Here is a 27,292-nt window from a genome sequence, read left to right as displayed (position 1 = left end):
GTGGGGGTGTCTGGAGGAGCCCCCACGGGTCGTGTTGATCTGCAGAAGAGGCCACAAGAAATGAGGTCCTCCTTCACAGGCCAAGTGGAATCAAGCCCGAGGAGCAGATGGGTTGCAGATGAGGCAGGAACACTTCCAGGAAACAGGCTTTGGAGAGGGACGAGTCACCCTTGGCATTCCACCTGGGCACTTGGGGTCTCCTGACACTTATCACTTAGGGGCCTGTCTCAGTCTCCATCACCTGGGGGCCGATGTCCCACCCCAGGGGGAGAGGATGGCAGGGGGCGGGGACAGGCTCAGGGCACCATGTGCCACCACTTGAAGGAGAAGGGCTGCCTGCGCACGTTGGTCCCGCAGTGCACCTCGCCGTGCAGCATGTGGTACGGGGTGAAGTCGTCGATGAAGGTGCAGCAGAGGCCCAGCGGCTCCAGCAGCGCCCGCACCTTCTCCTCCAGGCAGCAGCGGCCGTGGATGATGGGCCCGAAGGGCTTGGGGATGCCCAGGTGCTTGCCCAGCACCAGCATGTTCACCTGCGGAGGGGAGGTCCCAGGTCAGGGGCGGCACTTCGTCCTCAGCTCCCACCCCACCCCTTCACCCCACCTGGGCAGTGGAGTTTGTCTTTAAGGCAGCCCTCGAAAATAGCTACTCGCCCTTCCACGCGGCGGGAGAGGGGCCTGGCCCGTAAGAATTCCAGCCAGCTGTGCCTTCCCAGGAGCACCCGCAGAGCTCACGATGGCAGCTGATTTCTCCAGGGACTGCTCTCCTGATTGGTGGATTGTGGTGGACGCCACACCTGGGCCACAGAATCCCAACCCTTTAGCCTACATGGACCAGGGTAGACGTCCAAGCCGAGCCAGACCAATCAGATCCTCTCGCTCGAATTTCTGAAGCTGAGGGGCAGGAGAGTCAAGTCAGTCTCCGTGTCTGTATCTATGGTGCCTGGCCATGTTCATGTCCATCGTCAGGGACAGAGAAGCAAAGGGAGCCAGGCTGGAGGAGGCGGGAGGGAGGAGGAGGAGGGGGGAGGAGAGTAACGTAAATAGATGCAGTGTTAAGAGATGGTTCCAGGCCCCCTGAGGCCCCCACTCAGCCATCCCTGTGCTCCGCTTTCGTGGTGTCCTTATATTAAATCTCCCTCCCTGGCTGCCGCTAGCTCGGGAGCCCTCTGTTTTCTGCAAACACAGGAATCTGAGCCCACGCACGAGCTTCTGGAGACCCACAGGTACTTGCAAGGCCGCCTCAGATGTGCAGGAAGGGGAGTGATGAGAGACTTCACAGTGGGGAAATCAGGAGGGCGGAAAAAGTCAGAGAGGGAAGGAAAAAGAGGGGGGGGAGTGAAGCACGGCTTCGGGGGTGTTGCCCAGGGGTGGGAGGACGAAGGGTGGTGATGGGTGAGCGAGTTCCGCGGAGGAGGGGTGGGAGGATGGGGGTGGGGATGGGGATGGAGGTGGGAGGGGTGGGGGCAGGGAGGGGTGAGGGTGCGGGGAGGGAAGATGGGTGCTCTCCAGGGTGCTATCCGAAGTGTGGCCCCAGCAGCAGGTCTGTGTCACTTGGGTCCTGGTTAGAAAGGTGGCAGTGTCTCCGGCCCCGCCTCAGACCCGTTGAATCAGACCTGCTTGCATCCAGGTGTTCCAGATGCAAGTTCCGAGTCTGAGTCCTCGGGGCCCAAGCAAAGGCCACTCCTTCCATGACACGTTCTTGGATTGTCTGTCTGATCTGCCACGTCACTTTATTACACAGAACAGATCTCGGGGACAGGTCCTCAAAGAAGGGGCGTGTCCCCCTCTGGATTAGATTGGAGGCTGCTTGAGAGCAGGGAGCCGCCTGCATCGTCTCTGTATCCCACGCAGGGCACCCTAGTGTATGGGGAATGGGTGAATGGCTGTGACCCAGGAGGACGGAGCAGGATGGATGCTGTCTATGCTCCCAGCTGACATGGTGGGCCTTACACACACGGCCTCATGCAATGTTGTTCACTACGCACACATCAAGGGGGTCCCAGGGAGTGGGGCGGGGGCCCTTTCCTGGTGGTCCTTGAGCAAGGGGCTCAGCCAGCGAGCATCTGTAGGGACCACGACGATCGGCCAACCGGAAGCCCTTCTGGGCCACCGTGGAAGCCCTGTTCCTCTCTGCCACCCCCACCGGCCCCACAATCCCAAGCGTGGCAGCCAGCACACATCCGGCTCCTCTGGAGAGCGGAGGCTTGAAGCCTGTTTTGAGGGAACCTTACGTCCCAGATGGTGGCCTCACCAAGTCAGGGAAGAAGGCCACCGCCTTCTTCTTCTCGGCCTTGAAGAGCTGCGGGATGTCCACGATGTCCCGCTCCGTCAGCCCCAGCTCCGCTTCAGCACCTCCCGGTTCCAGTCGATGCAGCTCTGCGGGGAGCGAGGGAGGCGGCATTGGGAACCCTGGCCTGTGTGTATCGGGGGCCCCGGGGTCGTCTGGGTAAGGAGGCGTGGGCTGCCCGGCTCTCTGCACCAGCCTTTCCTTTGTGATTTTCCTTCATTAAAATGTACCTGTCCGTGTGCTGGTCCTCATGGTCCTGTCCCACCAGCGGGGCTCAGAAGGACGGGGGCCCAGAGTGCCGCGTCCTCAGCCGTCCCCCCTTCTCTGCGCCCTTCCCCCCGAGGGAACCTCCTCCTTCAGTCTCACGTTTTGAACACCACCCAGACTCTGACGGCTCCCAGTTTCTATGCCCCAGCCCACCTGCCTTCTCCTTCACTCGGGGCCGGCGCTTCCGTCTCCTCCAGCCCCTCCCCCTCTCCCCCGAGGTCCCGATCAAATCCTTGCACATCTGACCCCATCTCGGCATTCGTGTCTGTAGGATCCCAGAGATCCTGTCCCCTTCCGGCCACACTGCACACCATTGCCGCTCTGGGCCCAGGAGGCTGACCCTTGAGAACCAGGTGTCCCGTGCCACTGGCTTCTGGTAGGGCCAGCCAATGGGGACACAGGCAGGAGGTGAGGCTAGGAGGAGAGTGTGGGGGGGTATTGGTTCCCCCTAATCCCTCCCTGCCAGGTCACTGTGGGCTGGCTGTGACAGTCACAGCTCCTGACTCACACCCCTCTTTCCATAGTGACCTCTCTGGCTTCCAGCCACAGCTCTGGTCCCTAATTCCTCCAGGCCTAGGGGTGGGACAGCTCCCCTCTTTCCAGCCTGGGGATACTGCACAGACCTTGTTGATTTCCCCAAATGCTGCCTGTGTCTCTGTAAATATTCCCTCGATTAAGCTTAGACAACTGAGGGCCCATGCATTTGCTGCTGGGACCCGCTGTCTGCCCTTGCCCCGTGATGTGATGATACAGTCTCAAGAGAGCAGCAGAGAGAGCCTTCCAAAGCCTAAGTCAGATCAGGTCCCTCCTCTGCTCACGACACCCTCCCCCTGCTCAGTAACGTCCAGTGTCACTCAGAGCCATAATCGATGTCCCAGGAATGCCCTACAAGGCCTCGTGTGACCCTATGAACCTCCTGGCTTGTCCTCATACACTCTGAGCCCCATTGCTCTACTCAGGGCCACCCTCAGTGCTGTTCCCGCTGCCTGCAATGCTTGTCCTCCTCACAGGCACATGGCTTACCCACCCATTTTTCCTGGGTCAGAGGAGAAGCTCATAGCCCCTGTGTCTGGGCCTGTTCCAGCCTGAGCTTTTGGGAACCGTGAGCCTCGGACGTCTGTCCCCATCCCTGTCCCCGGCCCTGCCCACCTCTACCCACAGCCCGTGCCTTGTACCTGCACAAACTTATTGTAGCTGATGAGGCTTTCATCGGAGAGGACCTGGTTGATGGAGATGGTGTTGACCTGCACTCCCTGTGGGGGGGAGAGAGAGACCTGAGGGAGGGGCCGGCGCCGGCCCCTCCGTGGAACAATAACGGCGGCGAGGGCCTCCTGCTCTGGGGAGCAGCCAGGCAGGGGCCAAGTTCACAGCTCCTGGTCCTGCTGAGTCAGCAGCTCCCTGGCCTTTCCAGGCGCTGGTAGGCCCCACCCAGCAGAGCTCAGCTTGGCCTCCGTGCCAGCCTGGGTGTGTGAGGAGGGAGGGGGGAGAGGACCATGGCGTTGTGAGCATCAGGCAGGAAAGGGTAATGCCTTTCCATGGGAACTGACAAGCCCCTCCCCCAGGGCAATTGGTGATGAGTCCTCTTCTTCTGTGTAGTGAGGGTGGGGCTGGGTTACCACCTACCCACTGGGGCCAGCCATGGTGGAACCACTGGCCCCGGCCCTGCCCCTCCAAGAGGTGAAGCATATGGGGTGTGCGGAGGCCTGGGGTGTCTGTGGAGACGGGGCTGGACAGGGAAGGGGAGGTTAGAGCCAGCACCATCCTCACCGCTGCCGTCTACTTGGCTCTTACCATGCTAGATCGGAGCTCCACCTGAGATCGGAGCTCCACATTTAGCGCCTCACTCAGCCCCCACTGCAGCCCCACAGCACATGCGCTAATATCCCCTCACGAATCCGGAAGCTGAGTCTCAGAGATGTAAAAGTCTTGCCCAGGGTCTCACAGCCAGGAAACGGGGAGGGGCTTATGATCAAATGCAAGCCCAGGGCTCACAAAGGGCCTCAAGCCTTGACCACGGGAAAGGAAATGGCTTCCTGGACCCATCTGCCAGCCGGGCACCCCCTCCACCCACTTGGGCACTCCCTTCCACCCCAGCTGCAGTCGGATGGCTGGGGTTCAGCCCAGCTCTGCTGCGTCCTTGCCTCTGGGCCAGGGGCCGACTTCCAGGCATTCTCAGGTGTGAAGGGGGGTGACAGGGATCCCCCCAGGCCTTCATGGGGTCAAACGGGACAATTGGGGTGCAGCACAGGCCTGTGGCTGGGCACAAAGGAGGTTGTTATTTAGCGGTGCTGGGCTTCCCTGGTCATAGCCGTGGCCGTCGCCAGGACAGCATGGTGCTGCCTGTGGCCTGACAGCTGTGAGCCCCCCCACTCTCCTTCCCAGCTGGGCACTTGGGAAAACTGCTCGGCCTCTTCCTGGGCCTTGTTCACTGCAACCTGGTGCTGCAGGGCAAGACGGCGACAGCTTCCCTGCCTGGTGCGTAACATTTGGGGAGGAGGGTTTTTAAGGTTTAATCAGGGTTCAGAGGAGGCTGGTCATGGTCCCTCTGGGGGCATCGGGGTGGGAGAGATCTGTGTTCCTTACACTTCTCATGGGGTCCCAGGCCTGTGCCGGGAGGGGGTGGGGACTCAGTCCGGGAGGCAGCGGGAGACAGGACTGTTCACGGGAACACCATGAACTCAGGGTCCAAGCCCCCAATAGACCGTCCATTGACCAATCAGATTTCTCTCACAAAGTACAGACTATTGCGAGTTTCAAGACAGTGACGGCTGGGCATCAAACCTCAGGCCAGGGGCCCTTCTGAGCAGAGGGCCCTGTGGGACTACGCTGGTCCCAGGCATGAAGCTGGCCACACTCCAGCCTGCCCCATCATCCACCATGGCGCTCCCTGTCAGCTCTGCCCCAGCCGCAGCCCACGGGGGCTGGTGGAACAAGGCAAGTGGTCGCAGAGTGAGGGCTCCTGATTTGGGGGGAACAGTCCTGCTTTCAATTTGCCATCCCTCTCTCAAGGTACCATGCGTCTTGCTTTAGGTGAGGGGGGTTGAGAGCTGTGATGGGGGACACCGGTACCCACCAACCAGCCCTTCGAACAGGAGGGCCCTGCCGTGGCCCCACTTCCGCTTTTCCTGGAAGAGCTTGAAGCAGGCGCCAGGGCTGGCCAGGAGCATCCGGAAGCCCTGCGTGGAGAGAGCAGACCGGCTGAGCCCCCTGGACTCGGCACGGCTCCGGGAGCTCATCCCCTGCCTGACCCGGCTCCAGGAACGGCCCTGTCTCCCAAGTCCCTACCTTCCTATCGGAGGCCGGGACGAAGCTCAGGAACTCATCCACGTGGCCCACGGCCAACCAGTCCACGAAGAGCTCCACCGGGGGCTGCACCCTCTGTGCGTAGAGGAAGTCCCGCACCACCTGGGTGACCCTGCGGCCGCTTGACCTGGGGCCCAAAGAGTTGAAAAAAGTTGCTCAACTAAACAAAGGAACAAAAAGCGTGTGCAGTAACGGAAAGACAAGAGTTTAAGATTTCTGCATGGCCTTTGTAAGCAGGAAAGACTATATATGTTTTGTCATCCAGACAAGTCCTCAGACCCCATCCTCACTTCTCCAGGAGACCGATTTCACCCCTGAATGCCACCCCCATGACGGGTGGTCCTTCCTGAGTTTATCTTACGTTTCTTTTGCTGCAGCTTCACCCTCCTGCACACGAGTAGGGAGAGAGGTGGACAGATCACCCCCAAGGGCCTCAAAGCCCCAGAATTTTATGGTAGTGAATTCTAATCCCATTTTTCTTTGCCTTCTGGAAAAGGATCTAGTGGCCTTACCCAAACTTCCTCTTCTGTGGGATCAGTTAGTCCCCTCCAAGCTTCCTGAGTCCTGCCATTTGATCCCAAGTCTGTTCTAACTGCTTTGCTGAGTAGTTACTCTATGTGTTGGCCTATCATACAGCAAACAACCGTTACCATACAATTCCTTTGCTTTCCCATCGGCACCCTGTGGTTACATGTTGAATAAGACATAAGCTGTTACTGTGTGTGGTGTGTGTGTGTGTGTGTGTGTGTGTTGCTGCCATCTCACTTCTCACATCCTATACCTCCCTTCTCCTGCTCTCAGGAAAAGATCTGATGGTAGTCATTTACATCATAGTATAAACAAGTTCTAACTTAAATGCAGTTTCTCCCAGGACTATTGAGACTGAAAGCTTTTTCTTCTGTTTAAGTGTTAATTGGTAGCAACATCTACTTATTTTCTGAATCCGAAGACCCAAGTCTAGTCATAACTTCGCCTTTGGTGTTATCTTTCCAGTCGCTCACCCTCTCTGGGTCCACGTGTAAACACAAGGGTTGAATGACGCCTTGGGTCCCTGCTCGCTCTGGCCTTCTCAAACTCCCATTTAAGTGGACGGTGTCTGGTGAAGAGCCCGCGCCCTCCCTACCCACCGTCTAGGACTACAATTTCATCACTCCTCCTTTCCGGTTCTCTCTGAGGAGTGTAGTAGCCCCTGGCCCCTCGGCCTCCCTCACCCCTGCCCCAGCCTCCATCCCAGCACCATCTGTCCCGCTCTCTCTCACCCAGGCAGGTTGCCCCCAATGAGGATCCGCCCCAGGGGGTACTCCTTCCCGTTGGCCACCACGGGGGGGCTGACCTCCAGGTTCCCAAAGGAGTCCAGGCCACACACAGAGCTGCCTTGTGGTTCCCGGGTCACGTAGCCGAAATCTGGACCCTGGCAGGGGAAACGAGTCAGGCTGGCTGGGGTGAGGGCAGACAGCTCACCGAGAAGAGCTTACAGCAACTTTCCGGGTTCTGAAGTCCTTAAAGATGAGGTGGGAGCGGCTGCCCATTCTTCAGATGCAGACACTGAGTCAGAGGCTGGGATCAATATTTCACGTGTGGGAGGGCCAACGTTGGGAAACACACAGGCCCGCTGGCCCTGCTGCCATGTTAGAGCATGTCTCCCCCACGGTCACAGCGAGGCAGCAGAGAGGGCGCTGGCTGCCCCTGAGCCCCCCACTAGACACACAGCCTGAGGCCATGGCCACCCCCTTTCTCTCTGCACAGGTCTTCTGCCAAGTCCAGCCCAAGCACAGTCATCTGGCTGCTCTAGAGTGGCCTGTCCCTGGGAACCAAGAGGCCGGTGGCGGCCTTCTGAGCCTCAGTCTTTCAACCCTGGAAGAGGAGAGGATTTCCTGGGGCCACGTCTTAGAAGGACCTTCAGAGGAGAGAGCCGCTGCCTGCTGTGTGATCCGGCGGTGGGGGCGGGGGGTGCTCCCGTTCTCTAGGCACCAATGGAATCCCCTCCTTCCTGGGGTGGGGGGCCTTGGTCAGTCACCGCTGTCTGCACAGTTATCCTCGTCACCAGTAGTACCAGCGTGCCCCCTCTGTGCAGACAAGGGCAGCCTCACAGCACGTGTGGGGCCGGGGCTGTGATGACATTTTTACTGATGAGGAAACGGAGGTTCAGAGAGGGAGAGTGACTCATGCAAAGCCACACAGCCTGTGAGTGACAGAGCCGAGCTGTTCTGACTCCAAAACCTGTGTTCTGAAGAGCGCGCCGTCCTGCCCGCCCTGTCCAGGGCTGCCAGGTTTAGCAGATAAAAATAGAGGATGCCCCGTGTTAAACTTGAATTCCAGATATACAATATGTTCTATTATTTCTTTTACAACAAACATATTTTAGCATAAGCATGTCCCATGCAATGTCTGGGACATACATACACCCAAACGATACTCACCGCTTTTCTGAAATTTAACCTGTGTCTAACCTGCAACTCTATGCCTGTCCTTAAAGATCATGGTTCTCCACGCCCTGGTGTGGCCCTCCAGCAACGTCCCCCCACCCTCAGCGCTGGGCTGCACCCCGACCACTCACCAGGATCCGTTTGTAAGGGAAGTCCTGTAGCTCCCCGTTCCTGGGGGAGTCAAAGACCACCGGGAAGGTCTTGTGCGGCGCCTGAACGTAGCCCAGCTCCATCTCGTCCTGCAAATGACAGAGACGCTCGGCTGTGGACCGTCGACAACCTCCCACGCCTGCTGGACACTGAGCACTTCCAGGGAGACCGCTCCCAGGAGGTCTCTGCCTCAGGGAACACGGTCCTTGGGAGTGAAGAGGGCCGGGGCCGTGACGTCTGCTGGCTGAGGAGGTGCTGGAGGCTCAGAGAGGGGGTGCAGTTGCGTAGGGTCACACAGCAAGACAGCCGGGAATGAACAAGAACCTGGACATGACCCCGGGGGTGTCGCCATGCTGGGTCAGGGCAGAGTCGGTACACAGAGAAAGGGGCTCAGCGGGGCCTGATGTTGGACAAGCAAGCCCCTGGGAACACAGCAAGAGCCTCTGGCCTCCCGTGTGGCCTTGCAGGGGTTTGCATGTGGTGGGATAGGGGCTGCGGGGACCTAGGAGGGACCGATCTGCCTCCTCTCAGACCCATACACACGTTGCCCTGGGGCCAATCCGTGAGCCCTCTGGCCCTGGTTTGCCCCGCCCAGACGAACGACATACCCAACGAGGAAGCTCGCTATTACGTGCCCCTGCCCTGGGCTCTTTATTGGGTATTACCCTCCGTTCACCCCGCATGTACACGCCTGTGTGGATGCACGGACTACACCCATGTTACACACGAGGGAAAAGTGAGGAGCAGAGAGGGTTCCAGTATTGTGCTGCAAAGGTGCACAGCTAACCCGCAGCACAGCACGAACCCAAAATCCAACTCGTCTGACACCCGGAGTTCCTGCCCTTCACCGCGCTGGATGAGACTCCAGCACATACCACGCCCTCTTAGCCCGGCATTCCAGGTCTCCCGCATCCAGTCTATCCCCTCGCAGAACCTGGGGCCCTGGCAGAGTGAGCATCCTTCCTCATGCTTCCCCACTCTGGGCCTCTGCACGTGCCTTCTCTCTGCCAGGACCCCCGTCCGTGAGTCCCAGCGTGGCCCTTACCAGCTCCCCGGGCCTTTGCAGCCCTGGGAGCTCCTCAGGGAGGCAATGACGGGGAGTTGTCAAGAGGAAGGAAATGGCATGATGGCAAAGGACCCACGGCGTGCCGTAAGTGCTCATTGAACGGCAGAAATCATTACGCATCCCCTTGCAAGATCTGGTCCAGCTCAGATGGACAAGAAGAGCCCATCACGGAGCCCCTCCAGACACAGGTCGCGCCAACCTTCCTCCAAACCTGGCGGCACTTGGCTGGCACCGCTGCTACATCTTAGATTGCAAGAGCTGGGATTTGTGCTGTAATAGGTCACCACATCAGGGCTTCTTGCCTCGGCACCACGGACATCAGGGGCACAGATCATTCTTTTTTCACAGGGACACGTGCCAGTAGCATCCGCCACCCTACGTGTGACAGTCAGAATGTCTAGGTGCTGGGCATCCCTCGGGGACAACACCCGCCCCCCGTGTGAGAACTAGCGGTCTGGGTTGCCTAAGGGCAGTGGGAGTGTGTAGCGCACCCCAGCGCTTAGCCAGATCCTCGGGGGGATGGTGTTGCAGTCCAGTGTCAGATGTGTTGCTGGGTTGTCCAGAAAGTTCTGGAGAGAGGGGCCAAGCTCTAGGACTCAGGAGTAGAAAAAGGGCAAGTGTCCTGGGGGTGGGAGATCACAGCGCCCAGGTCCTCCTGGAGGTTCCCCAGTGTGCCCCCCTGCCCCACCCGGCTGGGACAGGCCAGCCTCCCCTCCCAGGACGGTGTCCCCGGTGTCCTGGCTGGCACCCGCCCGGTGGGCCGTGGTACCTGGATCCAGCGGGTTCATTTCGTTCTCGGTCTGTGGGCAGATGGTCAGCTTGCAGCCGGCCGCCCTGGCCAGCTCTGCCACTGCGTCCACGAAACGCGTGTTGTTCCTCACACTGCAGACAAGCCCAGGGGAGTGGCTCAGGGCAGAGCCAGGCCAGAGGGGCCACCGGGGCCAGAAGAGACCCCCAGGGTTCCCCAGACTCACCGGCACACGTACACCTCCAGCGGCGGCAGGGTGCTGGGCGTCATAATCCAGGGCGCCACGCGGAACACGACCATGTCGGTGAAGATTGGGGACTCGGAGAAACCCTGCAGGGGACAGCAGAGGGGACAGAGCCCGGGCCTTGGGTCCAGAGGCCCAGGGATCCGGGGGCCGGAGAGCCCGGGCGAGCCCCTTTGCCTCAGTCTCGAGGAGGCAGTGAGCAGTCCGCGGTTTTCCACACCAGCGGGGCCCGTCTCTCCCAGGAGGGAGCCTCCCATCGCCGCTCCGCCCAGCCACCCCCTACCTCGTTGGAGCCGTCCAGCAGGGTGACGTGGAAGGAGACGAGCCCGGGAAGCCGGCGTCGGGGAAGCAGAGGCCCTCCACGAAGAAGCGCTCCTCGTCCCCCTGGAAGCGGGGGGCACCACGTAGGACACCTTGTTCTGGCCCAGCACGTGCCTGTAGGACTCGCACGAGTCCTCGGGACCTCTGGAGGGACAGCAGTGGCAGCTGTGCTCCTCCGGAGGGCCTGGGGAGTGTGAGAGCAGGAGATCCGTGCAACCTCGCCAGGAACGGGAGCCAGGTGACTCCGTCTCACTCCCACGGGCAGAGGAGAGAAAGCTGCTCACCATGCAGCGCTGGCAAGGCGGGGGGGTGGGGGCAGGTCGGCCGCATCCAACAAAGTAACATGCCCCCCTACCAGCAATGCCACTTCTAGGTGAGGGTCTTCACTGATTGTTTCCTTGTCGGTTGACAAATATCTACTGAGCACCTACTGTGTACCTGTGAGTCACAGCTCTGCACTCCGATACAGACCTGAGCAAGGTCCCTAGCCTTGGGAACTTATATGTAAAATCCAAACCCTGTACATGACCATATGTCTCAGGGGACCAGATGCGTTACAGCACCTCCATGTTTTGGAATACTATGCAGCTGGGAAAAAGAGTGGAGCAGAGCCAATAAATACACAGAAAGAGGTGTTGAATATAAAGTTCAATGAAAGAAAGAGTTTGGTGTTGAAAAGAGATATAATAAATGTTGAATTAAAAAGAAATAGTTTGGGAGGTAGAATACGTACACACCACACACACGCAGGCACATGCAGGCACACGCAGGCACATATGATGCATCTAGAAACAAGTCTGTTGGAACGCATACCAAATCCTTCACAGTGAACTTGCTTTAAGAGTCAGGTTTAGGGTTAGGGATTGGGGACTCTTATTTTTTACTCTGTATGCTGATACCTTTCTGGTCTTTTTTTAAGAAGTGAGCATCTTACTACTTGCATACATTTGCATTTTTAAAAGGTCGTGTATACCCTTGCTCAGACTTGTGATAGATGGCATTGTGGCTACGTGAGGCGGTGGTGATTGTATTTTTTTTTTCAGGAGATGCACACTGACTTCTGCGAGGACAGCACCGTGGAGCCTGGGGCTGCTTAGAAACACCTCGGGAAGCGAGAGGAACGAACGGGCGGGCGAGAGCGGTGACTGCTAACTGTCGAGTCAGAGTGGGTGGCCTCGGGGGGCGGGCTGTTACACCGTTCTCCACTTTTGTGTATGTTTGAAATGTGGGGGAGCAACATTTCCTAAATGTGCTTAAAATACATTTAAAAATTCATTCGTCCCGTAAAACGCCCCAGGCCCGGGCTGTGCCGGAGACACCAGCTGAGCAGCTGCAGAGGCCCCCGGGGCAGCCTGGGAGCCAGGGCAGCGCCTGTGCAGAGCCCGCCCACCGGCCCGAGGCAGGGGAAACCAGGGCCCTGGCAGCAGGGCATGGCCGTGAACTCACCGCAGGCGTGGAAGACCCGTGCCCGCTTAGCATCATGGCTGGAGGTGTGCAGGACAAGTCTGTGGTCGTCGAAGAGGGCAGCAGGGCCCTGGGTCCGCAGGACTAGGACGGACATGTCTTCCAGGTCTGTGGAGCCAGACAGAGAATCTGGGGAAAGGGGCCTGGCACACAGTAGGTGCTCAACTAATGTCAGCACCCTCTGCTCCCCTGGAGGGAGAGGAAGGTGAGAGAACGCTGCCAGTCTGAGGCAGGTTTTGGGGACCGGTAAGGTGTGTCCGGGAGCTGGAACTCTGGCCCCCAGCTCCTGCTTCAGAGCTGTTCCCGGGGCTGGGGTTCCTACAAGCTAACTGAGCAATGACCCCGGACACCAGGGACATGGGCTACCCTGCGCCCCCTCACCTTGCAGGCAGCGTACGTGCTGGTCACTGTTGTCCTGGTCATCACAGTTCACATCGTCCCTGTCACAGTTCACCAGCAGGATGGCTCCGTACCCCTCGGGCCCCCAGACCCACTGGCGCTGTTGGTGATAAAGCAGACTGTGCTGGCCGCTCAGACCAGACTTTCACCTCCCTCCACAGCTCCCCACCCCCTCACTGACCCTTGACCCTTCCCTTCCCATTCACCCCATCCCATTCACCCCACCCCATGAGGGCTGGTCCACTCTCACGGGAGCACCTCCAGCTCAAGAAACCCCAGTGGCTCCCTCCTGCCCACATCACCAAATCCAACTAACAGCCGTCTTTCGTGGATGTCCGTGATGTGTCTCCAGCCAATGTCCCCTCTCTCAACAGGCAACTTCCTGATTCTAAATCCTCCCTCCTCCCGGCCTTGGCTTCTGCTCTTCCCATCACCCAGCATGCCCTCCCTTTTATACCCCTTTAGAGCCCAGCTCAAGGGGGCTGTCTTCCAGAAAATCTTCCTCGCTGCCCCCAGCCCACCTTGACCGTCTCCTCTGAACTCCTACTGCACGAATTGCCACCACACTTCAGCCCAAAGTTCTCCAACAGTTTCATTCTTGGTAGGTCTCCCTCTTCACCTCGATCAAGGAGTTAGCACACTATGGCCCACTGGCCAATCCAGCCCTCGACCGGCTTTTGTAAATTGAGTTTTACGAGAATACAGTGGTATTCATTTGTTTACATAATGACTATAGTTTTTTCACACCTCAGTGGAGAATGGAGTAGTTGCCACAGAGACTGTATGGCCTGCGAAGCCTGAAATATTTACTATGTTGTTTTTACAGAAAAAGTTTGTCAAGCCCTGACCTAGACTGAAAGTCCAGAAGGACTCTTCCCCACAAGCGAGGCCTGGCCCGGAGCTGGGCACATGCGTGCTTTAGAATTCTTGCTGACGACGTTGTTCCTGGTAAAGAACATCCCCAGCCACGCCTGGCTCCAGCTGGGCTCCACTGACCAAGGCATCCACTGGGAGGCAGGGGGGCGCTGTAGCAGCCTCTCCTGTATTAACCCAGCCTAGAGCAGCTCCGAACCCCGCAGCCCTGTCTGGGCCCAGGCTGAGATGCCCTACCTTGTCCACAAAGCTCCTGTTCTGCCTGCCCTCACAGTTCAGGTCGCAATCCAGAGCGATGTCTGCAAGGGGAGGGCAGAGGGTGAGTCACCACAGGGTGTTCTCAGGAAGTCAGCACAAGCCTATGACCTTACTTTTTACCTTCACCCTCAGGGCCCACCTGGGGCCAGGGAAACAGAAGTCATTTCCAAGAAGACCCTGCCCAGAGGTAGGGGCATCTGGAGCCTGTCTCCCTGACCTCAGGAAAGAACGAGGCCTTGAAGAGGAGGCAGGTCAGAGCAAAGGCCCAGATTAAAGGCTGCCTCCTCCAGGAAGCCTTCCCTGATTGCTCCCTCTTCTGCATCCCTACAGCGCTCACTGTCGGGGCACGCCCTGCACTGAGCTCAGGCTGCCCTAGACATTCTTGGTCTGTGTGAAATGAAGCTGCCTCATCTCCGTGGGGTGGGAGAGGGAGCCTGGAATTCGGTGTCAGACAGATGTGGATGTGAACCCGAGCTCCGTCATCTACCGCCTGAGCCCTGTCTGAGCCTCACCCTCACCTCAGAGTCCGAAAATCCCAGCCTCCACCCCACCTTCTTAACGTGCCGTGCTAGACCTGGAGGAGATTTGGTAACACGAGTGGAGGAGCATTCCAGCGAGAGAGGTTGGGGGAGGGAGGAGGGGGAAGAATTTGAAATAATTTTTAAACGTGGGAAAAGATACCCAGCCACCACGCCACCAGTGAAGGCATCTCACAAAAAGCACGTGGGCAAGAGAAGCCCAACCGGAAGGAGCGAGTACAGCATGATTGCACGCACGGGACATCCGAAGAAAGGCAGACTTCGACTGTATCGCTTGGGTAGGCACATTCGGGCGATAAAACCACGAAGAAAAGGCAAGAGAACGCTTATCACAAGCTAGTGCTCGCCTCTAGAGGCAGGGGCCAGGGACCAGAGAGCATATAGCTGAGGGGACCTTGGGGTGCTGGTCCCGTTCCATTTCTTGACCTGGGTGAGGGCTGTTCAAGTGTTTGCTCTGTAACTATTTGCTAACGTGTATGTATAGAAAATAGAGCTTTGTGCACTTTTCTGTGTGTGTGTCTATTTCCCAGTGAACAAGGGTATGTGTGTGTGTGTTTGGAGAGGGGGAGGCAGGGAGATACCGGGCCTCAGCCCTAATCAAAGGAAAGCTCGTTAAAGCAACAATGAGATACAACCCCTCTGATCGGCAAAACGGGAGGAGGTTAATAGTGCACAGGGCTGGCAAGGCACTCCTGGGTGCCGGTGGCCGGTGTGTAACGCGGTGTCGTCTTTTGGGAGTGCGATTTGGCAATATCTGTCAAAACTCACACTGTGCATTTCCTGGGAGTCAGCGGTTCTGCTTCTAAAAATGCCTCCTGAGGGGGGAGCATCTTAAGCTCTCGCCCAGTGCCCTCTGCGTGTTTGCGCCAGTGCGAATGCCCACCCACGATGCAAGGGGCTCCCCGGTTCCACGCCCCACCCACGATGCAAGGGGCTCCCCGGTTCCACGCCCAGGGCAACACTGAGTTGAGCATCTTTTCATCTGGGTTCTGACCACTGGGGCTTTCTCTCCCGTGAATTGCTTGTTCATATTTCTTGCCGATTTCTAGTTATTTGGGGTTTTTTCTTATTGGTTGAAGCTTTCCATAGTCTCTATGCTCTGAGTAAAACATATGCACTACAAATTTCTTCTACCAGTCCAGAGTTGGAATTTTTTTTAGCATCCTCTGTTGTAGGGAAGTTCTAAATATTCATTCAGCCTAACTTATCAACCTTTCCCCCAGGATCTGTGCTATTGGTTTGCCTTGTTAAAGACAAACTTGAAGCCCTGGCTGGCGTAGCTCAGTGGATTGAGCACGGGCTGGGAACCAAAGTATCCCAGGTTCGATTCCCAGCCAGGGTACATTCCTGGGTTGCAGGCCATGACCCCCAGCAACCGCACATTGATGTTTCTCTCTCTCTCTCTCTCTCCCCCCCTTCCCTCTCTAAAAATAAATAAATAAATCTTTTAAAAAAAAGACAAACTTGACCTTGAGTTTACAGATACTCTCTTCTAAAAGCTTTAAAATTTTGATTTCACCTTAAGATTTTTAACTCACGTGAAGTTTATTTTTGAGTGTAGTACTAGACGTGGTTCCACGCTTACTGATTCTCACGTGAACACCACGTGAGCAGGGGTCTACGTCCCGCTCCCCATTGGTTCTATCTGGTCTGTACTTAAATCCTGCACCTGCCTCACACGGCCTCAGGTACTGCCACCCGGGGACAGTCTTTGGCACCACCAATCCCTCCATCTTGTTCTTGCTTAAAATTGTTCCAGCTCTTCTTGCCCTTGGCTCTTCCGTATGAGATTTAGGATCTGCTCGATAAAGTTCCATTCAGAAAGCCATTTGGATGGAATGACATTCTATTTCGATGGGCGTGTCGTTGCGTTTGGACTGTTTGATACTGTCCCAGAGCGGCTGTGTTGTCTTGTTTGTTTCCTTCTTTCTTTCTCTTTGTGTTTCGGTTTGGGTCACGTGTCCTGTCTTCAAGGTCACCAGTTATTTCTCCGCTGTGTCATGTCTACCTGTGGCCCCCGCCAAAAGCTTGTTTCCTCTGTTACTGTGACATGATTTTTATTTCTAGCGTTCCCGTTTGAATCCTTCTGAGAGTTTTCGTCTCTCTGTTAAAATTCCCCATCTGTTGACGCATGTCATCCACCTTTTTCTCTACAGCCTTTAATACGTTAATCACGATTACTTTACATTTCCCGTCTGAGAGTTCCAACATCTGCATCATCTCGCATGGAATTTGTATATCAAGTTATGGGTCACTGGCAAAAGAATTTAGTCTGGAAAAAGCAAGGTCTAGTTCCAGGTCTGCGTGCGTCCACTTGCTCGAGAAAGGGGGGAACAGATGGGTCTGCGTGTGCGCCTGCCTGTGGAAGCAAGTGTGTCGCTAGCAGGTGCAGGGCCTGGGACACTGGGGTCTCAGGCTGGAGGGAGGGAGGGTGGCTTTTCAGTTTGCAGTGGGTTCGTGAACACCCTGGAGGCGAGGGGCGCCGACCTTGCACATTAACCCCGGTCAGCCCCCTGCAGACTCGGATTTCCCAACCGTGGAGCTGACCTTTGAACAACACAAGTTCGAACCGCATGGGTCCGTTGAACTGCGTGGATCAATGGAAAACCACCCGTGTGTAAGTGGGCCCGTGCCGTTCAGACCCCTGTTGTTTAAGGGCCCACTAGATACTCTTTGGTACTGTTGGAATTTTTTAAATGTGCGTTTCTTACTTTAAGTTAGAAAATAAAACTGACGGACTTTGGTAAAAAGATCCCCGCTCAGTGTCATTGCCGACTGCTCCCCATCCTGCCCTGGGCCGAGGCCCCTTGGCCGCACCCTCAGCTTGACCCCCAACTTACCGACACAGGTGAGGTAGAGCACCGTGTGCGCCAGTGGCAGGGGCTGGCGGCTGGAGTAGTAGGAGATCTGAACCTGCGGGGAGATGGGCCAGGGTCGCGTCTAAAGCCAGGAGCCTCCACCCCCGAAAGGGAAGGAGGTCTGGGGAATTGCCATGTGCCAGACTTGAGTTTACCAGCTCGGCTCTCCCTCCAGCCTTCTCTCTGCCATTTATTTCTCCATGCCTCGGTGGGCCCTTCTGTAAAATGGGACTGTCCTTGGGACACAGAGGGAGGCCACGGAGGCCCGGGCCCCCCGCTGCTGATGACTACCACGTGATTTTGGCAGGTCCTGGCCCCAGGGGTGCGTCTCAGTCCCACTGTGTGTAACACGTGGAGTTCCGACTGGGCAGGGTTTAGGGACCCTCTCCAAACCGATGTTCTTATCTCTGGGATTCGAGCAGGCCTGGACTTGAACCCAGCACCTCTGGGTTCTGTGACCTTCACCTTTTTTCCAGCCCCCAGTTTCCTCACCCGCAAAATGGGGACCATACAGATTCCTACCTCTGAGGGTGATAGTGCAGCTTAGAAACAACGCATGTAAAAGACACATCTCATAGAGAGTGCCCAAGAAACATCAGCTACTGTCATTGGTGGGCAGGTAGCATTGTGTAAGAACTCAGACTCTGGATGCAACACAGGTAAACATCCTGGGAAAAGTTACTATCTGCTCTGGCCCTCAGTTTCCTCAGCTGCAGAGTGAGGGGATAATAACAGCTCCTACCCCCACAGGGCTGATGACAGGCTGTGAGGAGTGAGGGAGGAACGCAGGTGACAGGCTGGGCAGGGTGCCTGGCCCGCGGCAAGCACCCTGTACCTGCCGAAGGTGGGGCTGAAGATGGTGAGGGCGACAAAGCCACTGGAGGCCCCGCCCTCTGCTGGGACATTCCCTCGTGATGGGGGTCCCTCAGCTGCCTGGCTCCAATGGCCTCGTCTCAACCAGAGGGTTTGGGATCTCACTCAGACCACTCACCCCTCGGTCCTGGGAGCCCCCGAACCCTGTGATGACTGACCCCCAGGTGTCAGGCCCCAGCAACAATACTGGCCTCAGACATACGCTTGCCTGGATCCTGGCCAAAGGAGGGGGGAGGGGGCGGGGGAGGGAGTACACTCTGACCCTCGTCCACCCCTGAGGTCCTTGGAGCCCAGGCAGGGGAGCTGTCCACACGGCCCCCTGCTCAGCAGGGCACCTCACAGGCTGCCGGTCCTCTTGTCCTGCCCGGGGACTCCGTCCGGACCATCACCAACCCTGCTGCTCACCTGACCGTGTGGTCTCAGGTGAGCCATGCCCCTTCTCGGTCCCAGTCTCCTTGTCAGCAGAACATTTGCCCCGAGTCCTGCCCAGCTGCCTCCCAGAGCCCAGTGCAGAGGCTCAGTTCACGTGCACGGGTGGGAGCCAGGGTGGCGGTGATGGGCGGAGCCTGCCGCAGCTCTCGGGCCAGTCCCCACTGAGTGCTGGCTCTCCTCCTGACTAGCCGTGCGGCCCCAGCACAGTTACTCTGGACCTTGGTAGCCCCATCGCTGACATAGGGCTCAGACCCTACCTCCCAGGGCTGTTGTGAGGGCTGCATGGGTCATCCAAGCCTGGGCTCACAGTCAGCGCTCTTAAAGGGCCAGTGTTCCATTCTAAAACACTGTTCCTGACATGGGGTGTAAACCCACCCCTCCCACACGCCAAGTCCTGGTTCCGTCGGCCATTTAAGGTGGCATCACGTGTGCCAAGCTCAAGCCCCCCGTGTCCCCATATCTCGCACTTTTTAATGTCTCGTGCCCAGGGGCCAGAATGCTGACTACAGCTGCGGCTTGTTAAACTCGCTCTCGTTAGCTGAGTGAGCAGAGAGAGGAGAGCAAGGGAGGAAGTCACTGTGCCTCTGAGAAGGGAATGGGGACAGGGAGGGACTGGGTTAGAGGAAGGAGAGGCAGCTTGGGGAAATGTCACCTTGGGGAAGGGGGTCTCCCCAGAAAGCAGCATCCCCTTCCTGTGCCCAGTCTCTGCTTCCTCTCCCCCATTCAGAGTGGCAGAGATAACCTAGTCAATCCTCCCCCGACAGGTGGGGAGACGGAGGCCCTACTTGCCAGAGGACACAAACTTCGTGTTTTTAAGCTGCAGAGCCGGCTGGCTCCAGGGCCGGGCACTTACCCACCATGCTGCCCTGCACTCTGGGGAGAGAGAGGGCGCTGGGCCCTTGAGAAGCCACGTCCCTGCCCCGCCCCCCCCCCCCCCCCCCCCGCTGTGAGCCCAGACCAGGGGACCCACTCACATGGCTGTCGTTGAGGTCATTGCTGGGAGAGTTCATGACCACGATGATCTCCGACCCTGTGTCACAGCGCCACCGCCTGGTGTCCGCACGCTCCCGGCCCCTCTCCAGGCTCGGAGAGATGTAGATGTCCACGCCAGGGGTCCCGTGGACCTCGAACATCTCTGAGCCCTCCGGTACGGACCTGGGAAACACAGGGAGTCATGGGAAGTGCTAGAGGGGCAGCCCTGGTTCAGGTGCTTGAGCTTTGGCTTAAACCCTTGCTTCCTCCAGGAAGCCTTCCCTGACCACCCAGGCCTCTCAGATCCTCAGAGGAAGCTCCTGGGGATCAATCCTGGACCCCACACAAATGTATACACAGCCTTGCCTTGCAAGGCTCTATGTTCCTTCGCATTTCCCTTGTGAGTTTCCCGGGCATTGACTGTAGGGTTCAGAAGTCTGTGTTGTCACCTGGGCCTGGGACGGAGCCTCCCCGGCTCCAGCTCGTCTGGGAGTTCTGGTCGGAAGTAGCCTGCTCATCTTCTTATCATCTGAGGGGGGCCCGCCGTGCACACGGGCACTGCCAGGTTGAGGCAGATATACCCACTGCCTTCCCCAGAGCCTTCGGTCCCACTCGGAGCCGAGGGCAGGCAGATGGGGCTGGGGGCCCAGGAGTCGGGGGTCATGTAGGGAGGGGCACTGGGAGCCGAAGGGACCAACAGGCTTCCTGGAGGAAGCAGCACACACACGCACTGAGGTCTAACGGTAGCCACCACGTACTGGGTGTACTACGCACCTGCCCTGCTTGAGTGTCTTCATGTGTATTACGTCACGTAATCCTTGCAGTAACCTAGGAGGTAGGTGCTGTTGTCCCCATTTTACAGACGGGGATACTGAGGGTAAGTCATTTGTCCAAGATCATGGAACTAGTGACAGAACTGGCACCCAAACACAGGCCTTCTGGTCCCTGAGTCCACATTCATACCACGTCCCCAAGGGTGACAACGACACTAATGCTAACCCCCCCAAGGCCCCACCCCTACACACTTGGGCTGGCTGAGCCTTCCCGAACCTCAGCTCAGCTGATCCTCAGCATGGCCCCAGCAGGAGGGGACTGTGACTCCCATTCACACGTGGGGAAACTGAGGCTCGGTGGGCACGAGACTTCCCCGGTGTTTCCCAGAGGGTCACTCCACCCCAAGCCCTTTCCACTCTCTTTCCCCGCCTGGAGGGGACCTGCCCTCCTTCAAAGCACCCTCTCCACTCCCCGCCCCCACCCCCAGCACAGTTCTGACCCTTCTCATAGTAGCTTTCTAAAGAGAGAGAACGAGAGAAATCAACCAGCCCAGCCCAAGTTCTGCTGCATCAGGAGGTCCCACTCCAGGGCACGGCCCTGCCTCGTGTCCTCACCAGGTATGAGGGGCCGACACACCTGTTTTTCCTGCTAGACTAAGCAAATAAAAATACAGAATGCCCAGCTGGACTTGAATTTCAGATAAAGAATGAATCATTGCTTTCGTGTAAGTATGTCCTCTGCTGTATTTAGGCCATGCTTGTACAAAAATATTGCTGATTGTTCATCTGGAGGGCACCCTAGATTTTACCTGGCAGGCCCCCTCCCGCCACCTGTCATTCCCAGGGCTGGCGGTGCCCTCTGTTCTGTTGTGTCCCGGGTGTGCGGGCCAGCCCCCATTAGGGGACACAGAGAACCTGGACAGAGAGGCATTGGGACACAGAGACAGAGAGGGACAAAGGGACAGGGAGAGACGCAGAGAGATGGAGAGCCAGAAAGAGGCACATGAAGACAGATCCAGGCATGAAGGGCCCCTCCATAGCCAGGGACACCCTCAGCTCCTCCCTCAGCCCCACTGCCCTAGGCCCCTGGCCTCCAGCTCCCCAGGAAGCCTGCAAACTTTCTGTGGAATCCCCCCAACCCCAAGCTGCCCCTAGGACCCCAACGCATCCAGGGGCTAGAGCTGAGCACCCTTAACTGTCCTTCTGGTATAGCTCTCCCACCAGTTCCCACACCCCAACCCCTGGGTGTGGGGTATTTTGGCCCAGCTCCCGGACCTCCCTGGGCCAGGTCCTATGTAAGGTGCAGGGGGCAGTGCCCCTTCCCCAGGGGGACCCGAAAAAGCAAAGAGCTCGCGTGGTGGCTGGACCAGAGTTAGGAGACAGATACTAGACAGGCTGGGCCGCACATGCGCCAGGTGACCTTGGATACATCACCTAGCCTCCCTGGGCTCAGTAACCTCACCTATAAAGGGGGATAATGACCCCCACTTGGCCAAACTCACTGGCCACCACAAGACTCATAGGTGATAAGTGATAGGAAAGGCTTGGAAAACTGCCCGCCCAGAGGGGGCAAGGGCTGATTAAAGTAAATGAAGGCAGAGGAAGCTAGAGGCAGTTTGGGAGGGTGGGCTAGGGTGCCAGGGAGGGCTTCCCTGAGGACGGCCAGTGAACAAAGTCTAGGAGGAGACACATCTGAGGGGAAGACATTTTTACCACGTAGGCTTAGGGGGTCAAGTTGAAAGTCAGGCTGTAATAAGCTTATTTTATGTCACCCCTCTGCACTGGGGAGCCAGCGATGGTTCTTGATCAGGAGGGGCAACACTCCACCCCTAATGGTGAGGCGGTTGAGCCTATGGGCTCCGGGGCCAGGCTGCCTGGGTCCAAATCCCAGCCCCGCCACACATGCTAAGTGCACGACCTTGGGGGAGGGATGTGGCCTCCCTCTGCCTCAGGGTCAGCACCTATAACGTGGGGGTCATGAGAAGATCAAAGGACAGGGTGTGTATAAACGCTGGAGGTGAGTGAAAGTCAGAGGCACCTGAACCCATGCCCTCACTACACTGCCGGGAAAACTGAGGCTTCCAAGAAAAGGGACCAGAAGCTGGGGCTCCGGACTCCCAGTCCAGTGCTCGCACCCCCGTCATAAAAGCTGTGTGTTGGGAAAGTCAAAGCAGTGGCTGATGGGAGGAGACCTGTGTCGGGTACGGAAGGATCCGGGTTTCCCATTTCCTGGAGGACAGCAGAAGTGGCCAGAGGCCCACCTGGACGAAGTTCTTCCTCGGGCAAGGCCGCCTAAGCTGCCAGCGTGCTGCCCTGGACAGAGCCCCCCCAGCTCAGCCCTGGGAGCTCACGTGGCTTGGAGCCTCCATCCCCCACAAGACAAGCCCCTCCCCCAGCACCACGCCCTCCCAGCCAGCCTAGCAGGTGGTGAGTGGAGGGTGAAATGCGGCGGGGTGACCCCCAGCTCACGTTCGCCAGGGATGGCGGCATTGCCTGGGGTGCAGGACTTTCGGTGCCGAGACCTCGAAGGTCTTGGGCAAACTGGGACAGCAGGTCACCCTCATAGTGGCCAATCTCAGGCCCTCCTGGTGAAAACAGATCCCAGAACCAGAAGTGCTGCAGGCAGGTACCTGGAACCTGTGTTGAAAACCATCCCAAAGCCCAGTGACACTGGAACCACAGCTAAGGGTGGGCCGTCTCAGAGAGGCTGGAGCTCGTGAGCCCACCCTGTCCTGGGAACCAAGACAAGTCAGGTCTTCCCTTGCATCTCAGGTCTTCCCTCCGATGGTGGAGAGGATGACGGTGACAGTGGTGATGAGGGTCGCTCCCGTAGCCGTGTTATCCCCACTTTACAGATGAGGAAACCAAGGCTCATAGAAGACAGGTGACGTGCCCAAGTCACACAGGGGGTGAGGGACAGAGCCAGGACTCATGGCCAGTCCTGTGCCCACTGCCTGGCAAACCCCAACCCATCAACCTCTGGTGAGACAAAAGCAGACTTTCAGAGCCAAGAAACTGACAGGAAAGGCCCCTGTAGCTGAGAAGACAAAGGTTAACAAGGTCCCCACCGAGTGGTCCCCAGGGTCAGGGAGACCGAGGCCCAAGCGGCTCTGGCCTGAGGGGTGGTACCAGCTGCCTCTCCTGTTCAGCCAGACTCCAAGATCCTGGCCTCTCCCCCAGAACCAGGGTCAGGGAATCACTGCCCCTCCTCAGCCCCCCGTTCTTCCTGCCCCAGGAAAACGCAGCCACACACCTATCCTAAAGCCCAAACAGTTAAGAGCCGGAGATGTGCCTGCCTCCCAGGGCCCCACTACCCACGCGCAGTCGGAGCCCTCACACCCACTGTGGCGGGTGGCGGGGAGCTGCTCCAGCGCTTTGGGGAGGGGCTCAGAGGCCTCTGTGAGCACAGCTGGAAACCCACGGCTCTGAGCTGACCTCTTGAGGGTACATGTGGGGAAACTGAGGCCCAGAAGGAAGCAGAAAGTTGTTGCAAAGGACACAGTGAATGGTGACAGGGCTTGGACCAAACAGAGGCTCACTGGCCCAACGGTACCCAAGTCTTTTCATCCCATTAGGGCACCTCTGCTGAGCGAAAGGTGATGCGGGCTGTGTGCTCTCCACTGAGGGCAGCAGCTCTCCACCCTGGCTGCACATGCATCCCAGGGCGTGGCTCGGCGTGGGAATGAATCCCTGCTCAGGCAAACAAAGCCCCCTCACCAAGGCAGGGCCATCTCCAGCTCAGCAGAAGGCAGGGAGACGGGATCTAATCCACTCTCTCAGAGACAGGGGCCCAGTGGTCTTGCCTGTGCTCATCCTTCAAGGCTCTGGTTGTACCCTTCCTCCAGGAAGCCTGCCCTGACTGCTCAGCCTACGCTAATTTCTCTTTTCTCATCTCCTCCTTCTCCCAGTACGGTTCAGAGGTTGTTCCCCAGTCATCTTGTGTATGACAGGTTGAAGGACACTTAAGGCTGTCCATAGGGTCAGAACAAAGCCTTAAAACAGTAACAGCAATAATAAGGATGACAGTCACCATAACTGAGTGTTCATCACATGCCAGGCATCGCCTACATGCTCTACATGCACCGTCTCCTTTACTCTTCCCAATAGCCCTTTGAGGCAAAAGCCAGATTGCTTGGGCTGCATCCTGGTTCTGCACCCCTCACGGGCTGTGTGACATGGGGCAAGTTACTTAGCCTCTCTGGGCCTCAGTTTTCTCACCTACGAAACACGGAGAATAACAATGCCCACCTCATAGAATGGTTGTGAGAATTAGCTAACACGTGTAAATTGCCAGGGCAGTGACTAGATGGAGCAGGTTCTAAGTATCATTGCTATTATTATTATTATTATTATCATCATTATTATTATCATCTCCATCCTACAGATAAAGACAGACTCAGAGAGGTTATGCGACCTTCCCCAGGCCAGACAGCCGCTAAAATGCAAAGCCAGAATGGAGCCCTGGGCCCGCCACCCCTTCTCTTGTTGGCCCACAGTCCAAGCACCAGCATTGCTAGATCATGGTGTCACCAAGCCGGAGGAGACCTTGGCGCTAACCCAGTCCCGTTCCACTCACAAGACGGGCGTCCCTTCCACAGCACCCCTGCGAGGAGGTGACCCACCTCCTGCTGGACCTGCGGGCTGGGCTTCCCGTGCCGGGCACACACTAGATCCGAAAGAAAGACCGAGGTGGTTCGGTCATCGGGACCCAAGAATCCCTAGATCGTAGGTGTGGCAGGCTCCAGCCCAGCACCTCATGATTACCCCACCTGCGGCCTCCTCGGCAAACCCCAACAGGGCCCACCCACTCTGTTGCCCCAAGGATGCCATTGCCCCTCTCGATCCCAGTCTGTCCTCCCGCCTCTCAGGGAACTCTTCCTGAGAGTGAGGAGCGAGTCCCGGGCTTCCTGGGGCAGGTCGAACTGCCGTATGGGCAGGAGCCGGCTGGGACAGGTGAGTCACCCCACGGGCACCCAGTGGTGGGAAAGGCTGTGAAACCTGGCCCCACGGGTAACCCTCCTTACTCATCACTTCTCCGGAGCAGCCTCTGTGGCTGCCGTCTCCTTCAGAGGCCACCAGATCCCCTTCCCACTCCTCGCTGCACACCCAACCGCAACCAGATGTTAGGTCCCAACACCTAGCTGGGCTGGGCCTGTTCAGACTCGGTTCCTTCCCGTGACCAGCCCCTCACCTCCTCTCTGCTTCCAACTAAGTTCACTGCAATTGTTAAGTTTCAATCTAGGACACTGGTTCTCAGCTGGGGTGCCCCCACCCCGGGCACGTCCGACAGTGTCTGGAGACGGCTGTGGTTACCACATTGGAAGACGTGCTCCTGGCATCTAGCGGACACAGGTCAGGGATGCTGCTCAGCATCTCAGTGCACAGGATGGCACCGCAGACGCCCACCCCATCCCCCATGGAATTGTCATGTCCGCAGTGCGGGGGCGGAGAAACCTGGTCTGTAAAATGGCAACAGTGGCATGGCCCTGCCTTTTCCCCTCCCAGGTCCGGGACTACCCATGGCCCCAGCTCAGCCTCAGGAGCTGGGGCCCCTGAAGACTCCCCAAAAGGCTAAGGAGCCAGCTTCCTGGGGGTTCCCAAAGCCCAGCTCCTGAGATCCTGGCCAAACTCTCCTTGTCTTCCTGGGAGAGGGAGAAGGCGGGTCTCATCTCCAGCCACTGGCCGTAAGGACACGGGCAGACAGTAGGGGCATCATGCTGGGCACAGAGTGGCTAGAGGAAACCAGACCCCTCCTTCTCGAGTCGCAGACAGCTTCATTCCTATGACTCCTGGCCACGGAGGGGTTTAAATCCTGGCGTGGCCACTTAGTAACCGAGTGACCTGAGCAAAAGGCTTGCCTCCTCTGTGCCTCAATTTCCTTATCTGTCAAACAAAATGAAGCTAATAATAAACTCATCTCTCAAGGTTGTTGTAAAAGTTAAATTCAAGAGGCTTGTTAAGCTCTTAGAACATGCCTAGCACTAAAGGCTATCTAAGTATATGCAATTAAAAAAAATGACTGATGCCCTATTTTTAGGCTCCTAGGTTGGGGTAGGGGGTGGGGAGGGGTGGTGTGTCTCTTCCTATTCTTCTGTGCTCAGCCAGACCCTCAGCCCAACCTGCAGGGTCCTCTGGACAGAGCCACACGCTCAAGTCCCACCGTACCGGCACCTCCAAGGCCCCGGCCAGAGCCCAGCCATTATGAGCCTCTGTACCCCGCTTTAGTCTCCCACATTTCAAGTCCCCTGGCTAGAGTCTTCAAGAAACCCAGCTGCAAAAGGTGAGGACCCTAGCTTCTGTGATTGGCTGGTGATCCAAGGCCAAGGCTCAGGAGAAGGCAGCGGAGCCAGGCCCAAGCCCTGAGGAAGCCCTACCCAGCTCATAGGCAGAGCCCAGGGAGGTCCGCACCCCAGGGCTCTGGCTCTTACCCATAAATGTCCACAAGTGTCTCCATGCCAGCCACGCACACAGCGCTGGTGGGATGCTCCAGGGACACACGCACGATCCTCTGCGGGGACATGCTGGCCTCGGACTGGGCTGGGGTCACAACACTCAACACTGCCTACATACAGGCCCTTTGGAATGTGGTTTAAAAGACTGTGGCCCTGCCCCTTTATCTCAGAGTGCGAGCTGATTGGCTGCAGTTCTAGAAGCCCCAGCCCCTTCCCAGAGCCAGGAGCTCAGGATTGGCTGGAAAAAAACTGACATTTGCATATAAACCTGTTGCTCCCACTCTAGCACTGAGGGAGTTCATTTCTGGCTTTAAAGGGGAGCAAGTCGATACAGGTTACTTAGCCAGGGCACCAGGACCTTGTAGGGCAGGGGCACAGAGATGTGTGGTATTGATCTGGGTCCCTTCCTCACTTCCCACATTCACTCTCTTCACCCCCTTTGCCTGCCTTTTCAGAGATGATACACCTTAGTGGGGAGCTTCTCTATGGTGGTGAGGGAGTTGGTGAAATGCAGATTCCTGGGCCACGCCCCTAGTCTGACACAGCGGGTTAAGGATACAGCCTGGCACCCGGGCTTTTATTACAAAG

At 57.5% G+C, this 27,292-nt stretch overlaps 1 protein-coding gene across 1 annotated transcript; it reads right to left on the bottom strand.

Moving 5' to 3' along the window:
* Positions 1-219: 219 nt before the first annotated feature.
* Positions 220-26,823, bottom strand: PADI3 (peptidyl arginine deiminase 3). Its single transcript, XM_036025386.1, is given in 20 exon segments — positions 220-530; positions 2,251-2,342; positions 2,345-2,375; positions 3,729-3,802; positions 5,615-5,729; positions 5,839-5,983; positions 7,116-7,267; positions 8,414-8,521; positions 10,268-10,279; positions 10,281-10,380; positions 10,473-10,576; positions 10,774-10,814; positions 10,817-10,886; positions 10,889-10,953; positions 12,258-12,383; positions 12,657-12,774; positions 13,785-13,846; positions 17,185-17,257; positions 19,482-19,662; positions 26,681-26,823. Coding segments are annotated over 20 exon segments (1,995 nt in total). The 5' UTR covers positions 26,773-26,823; the 3' UTR covers positions 220-296.
* Between the last annotated feature and the right edge of the window lie 469 nt (positions 26,824-27,292).

The sequence above is a fragment of the Phyllostomus discolor genome, chromosome 5 (assembly GCF_004126475.2).
Source record: "Phyllostomus discolor isolate MPI-MPIP mPhyDis1 chromosome 5, mPhyDis1.pri.v3, whole genome shotgun sequence".
NCBI classification, from domain to species: Eukaryota; Metazoa; Chordata; class Mammalia; order Chiroptera; family Phyllostomidae; genus Phyllostomus; species Phyllostomus discolor.
The sequence above is the reverse complement of the archived record's forward strand: the minus strand, read 5'-3'. Positions and strand labels throughout refer to the sequence as shown.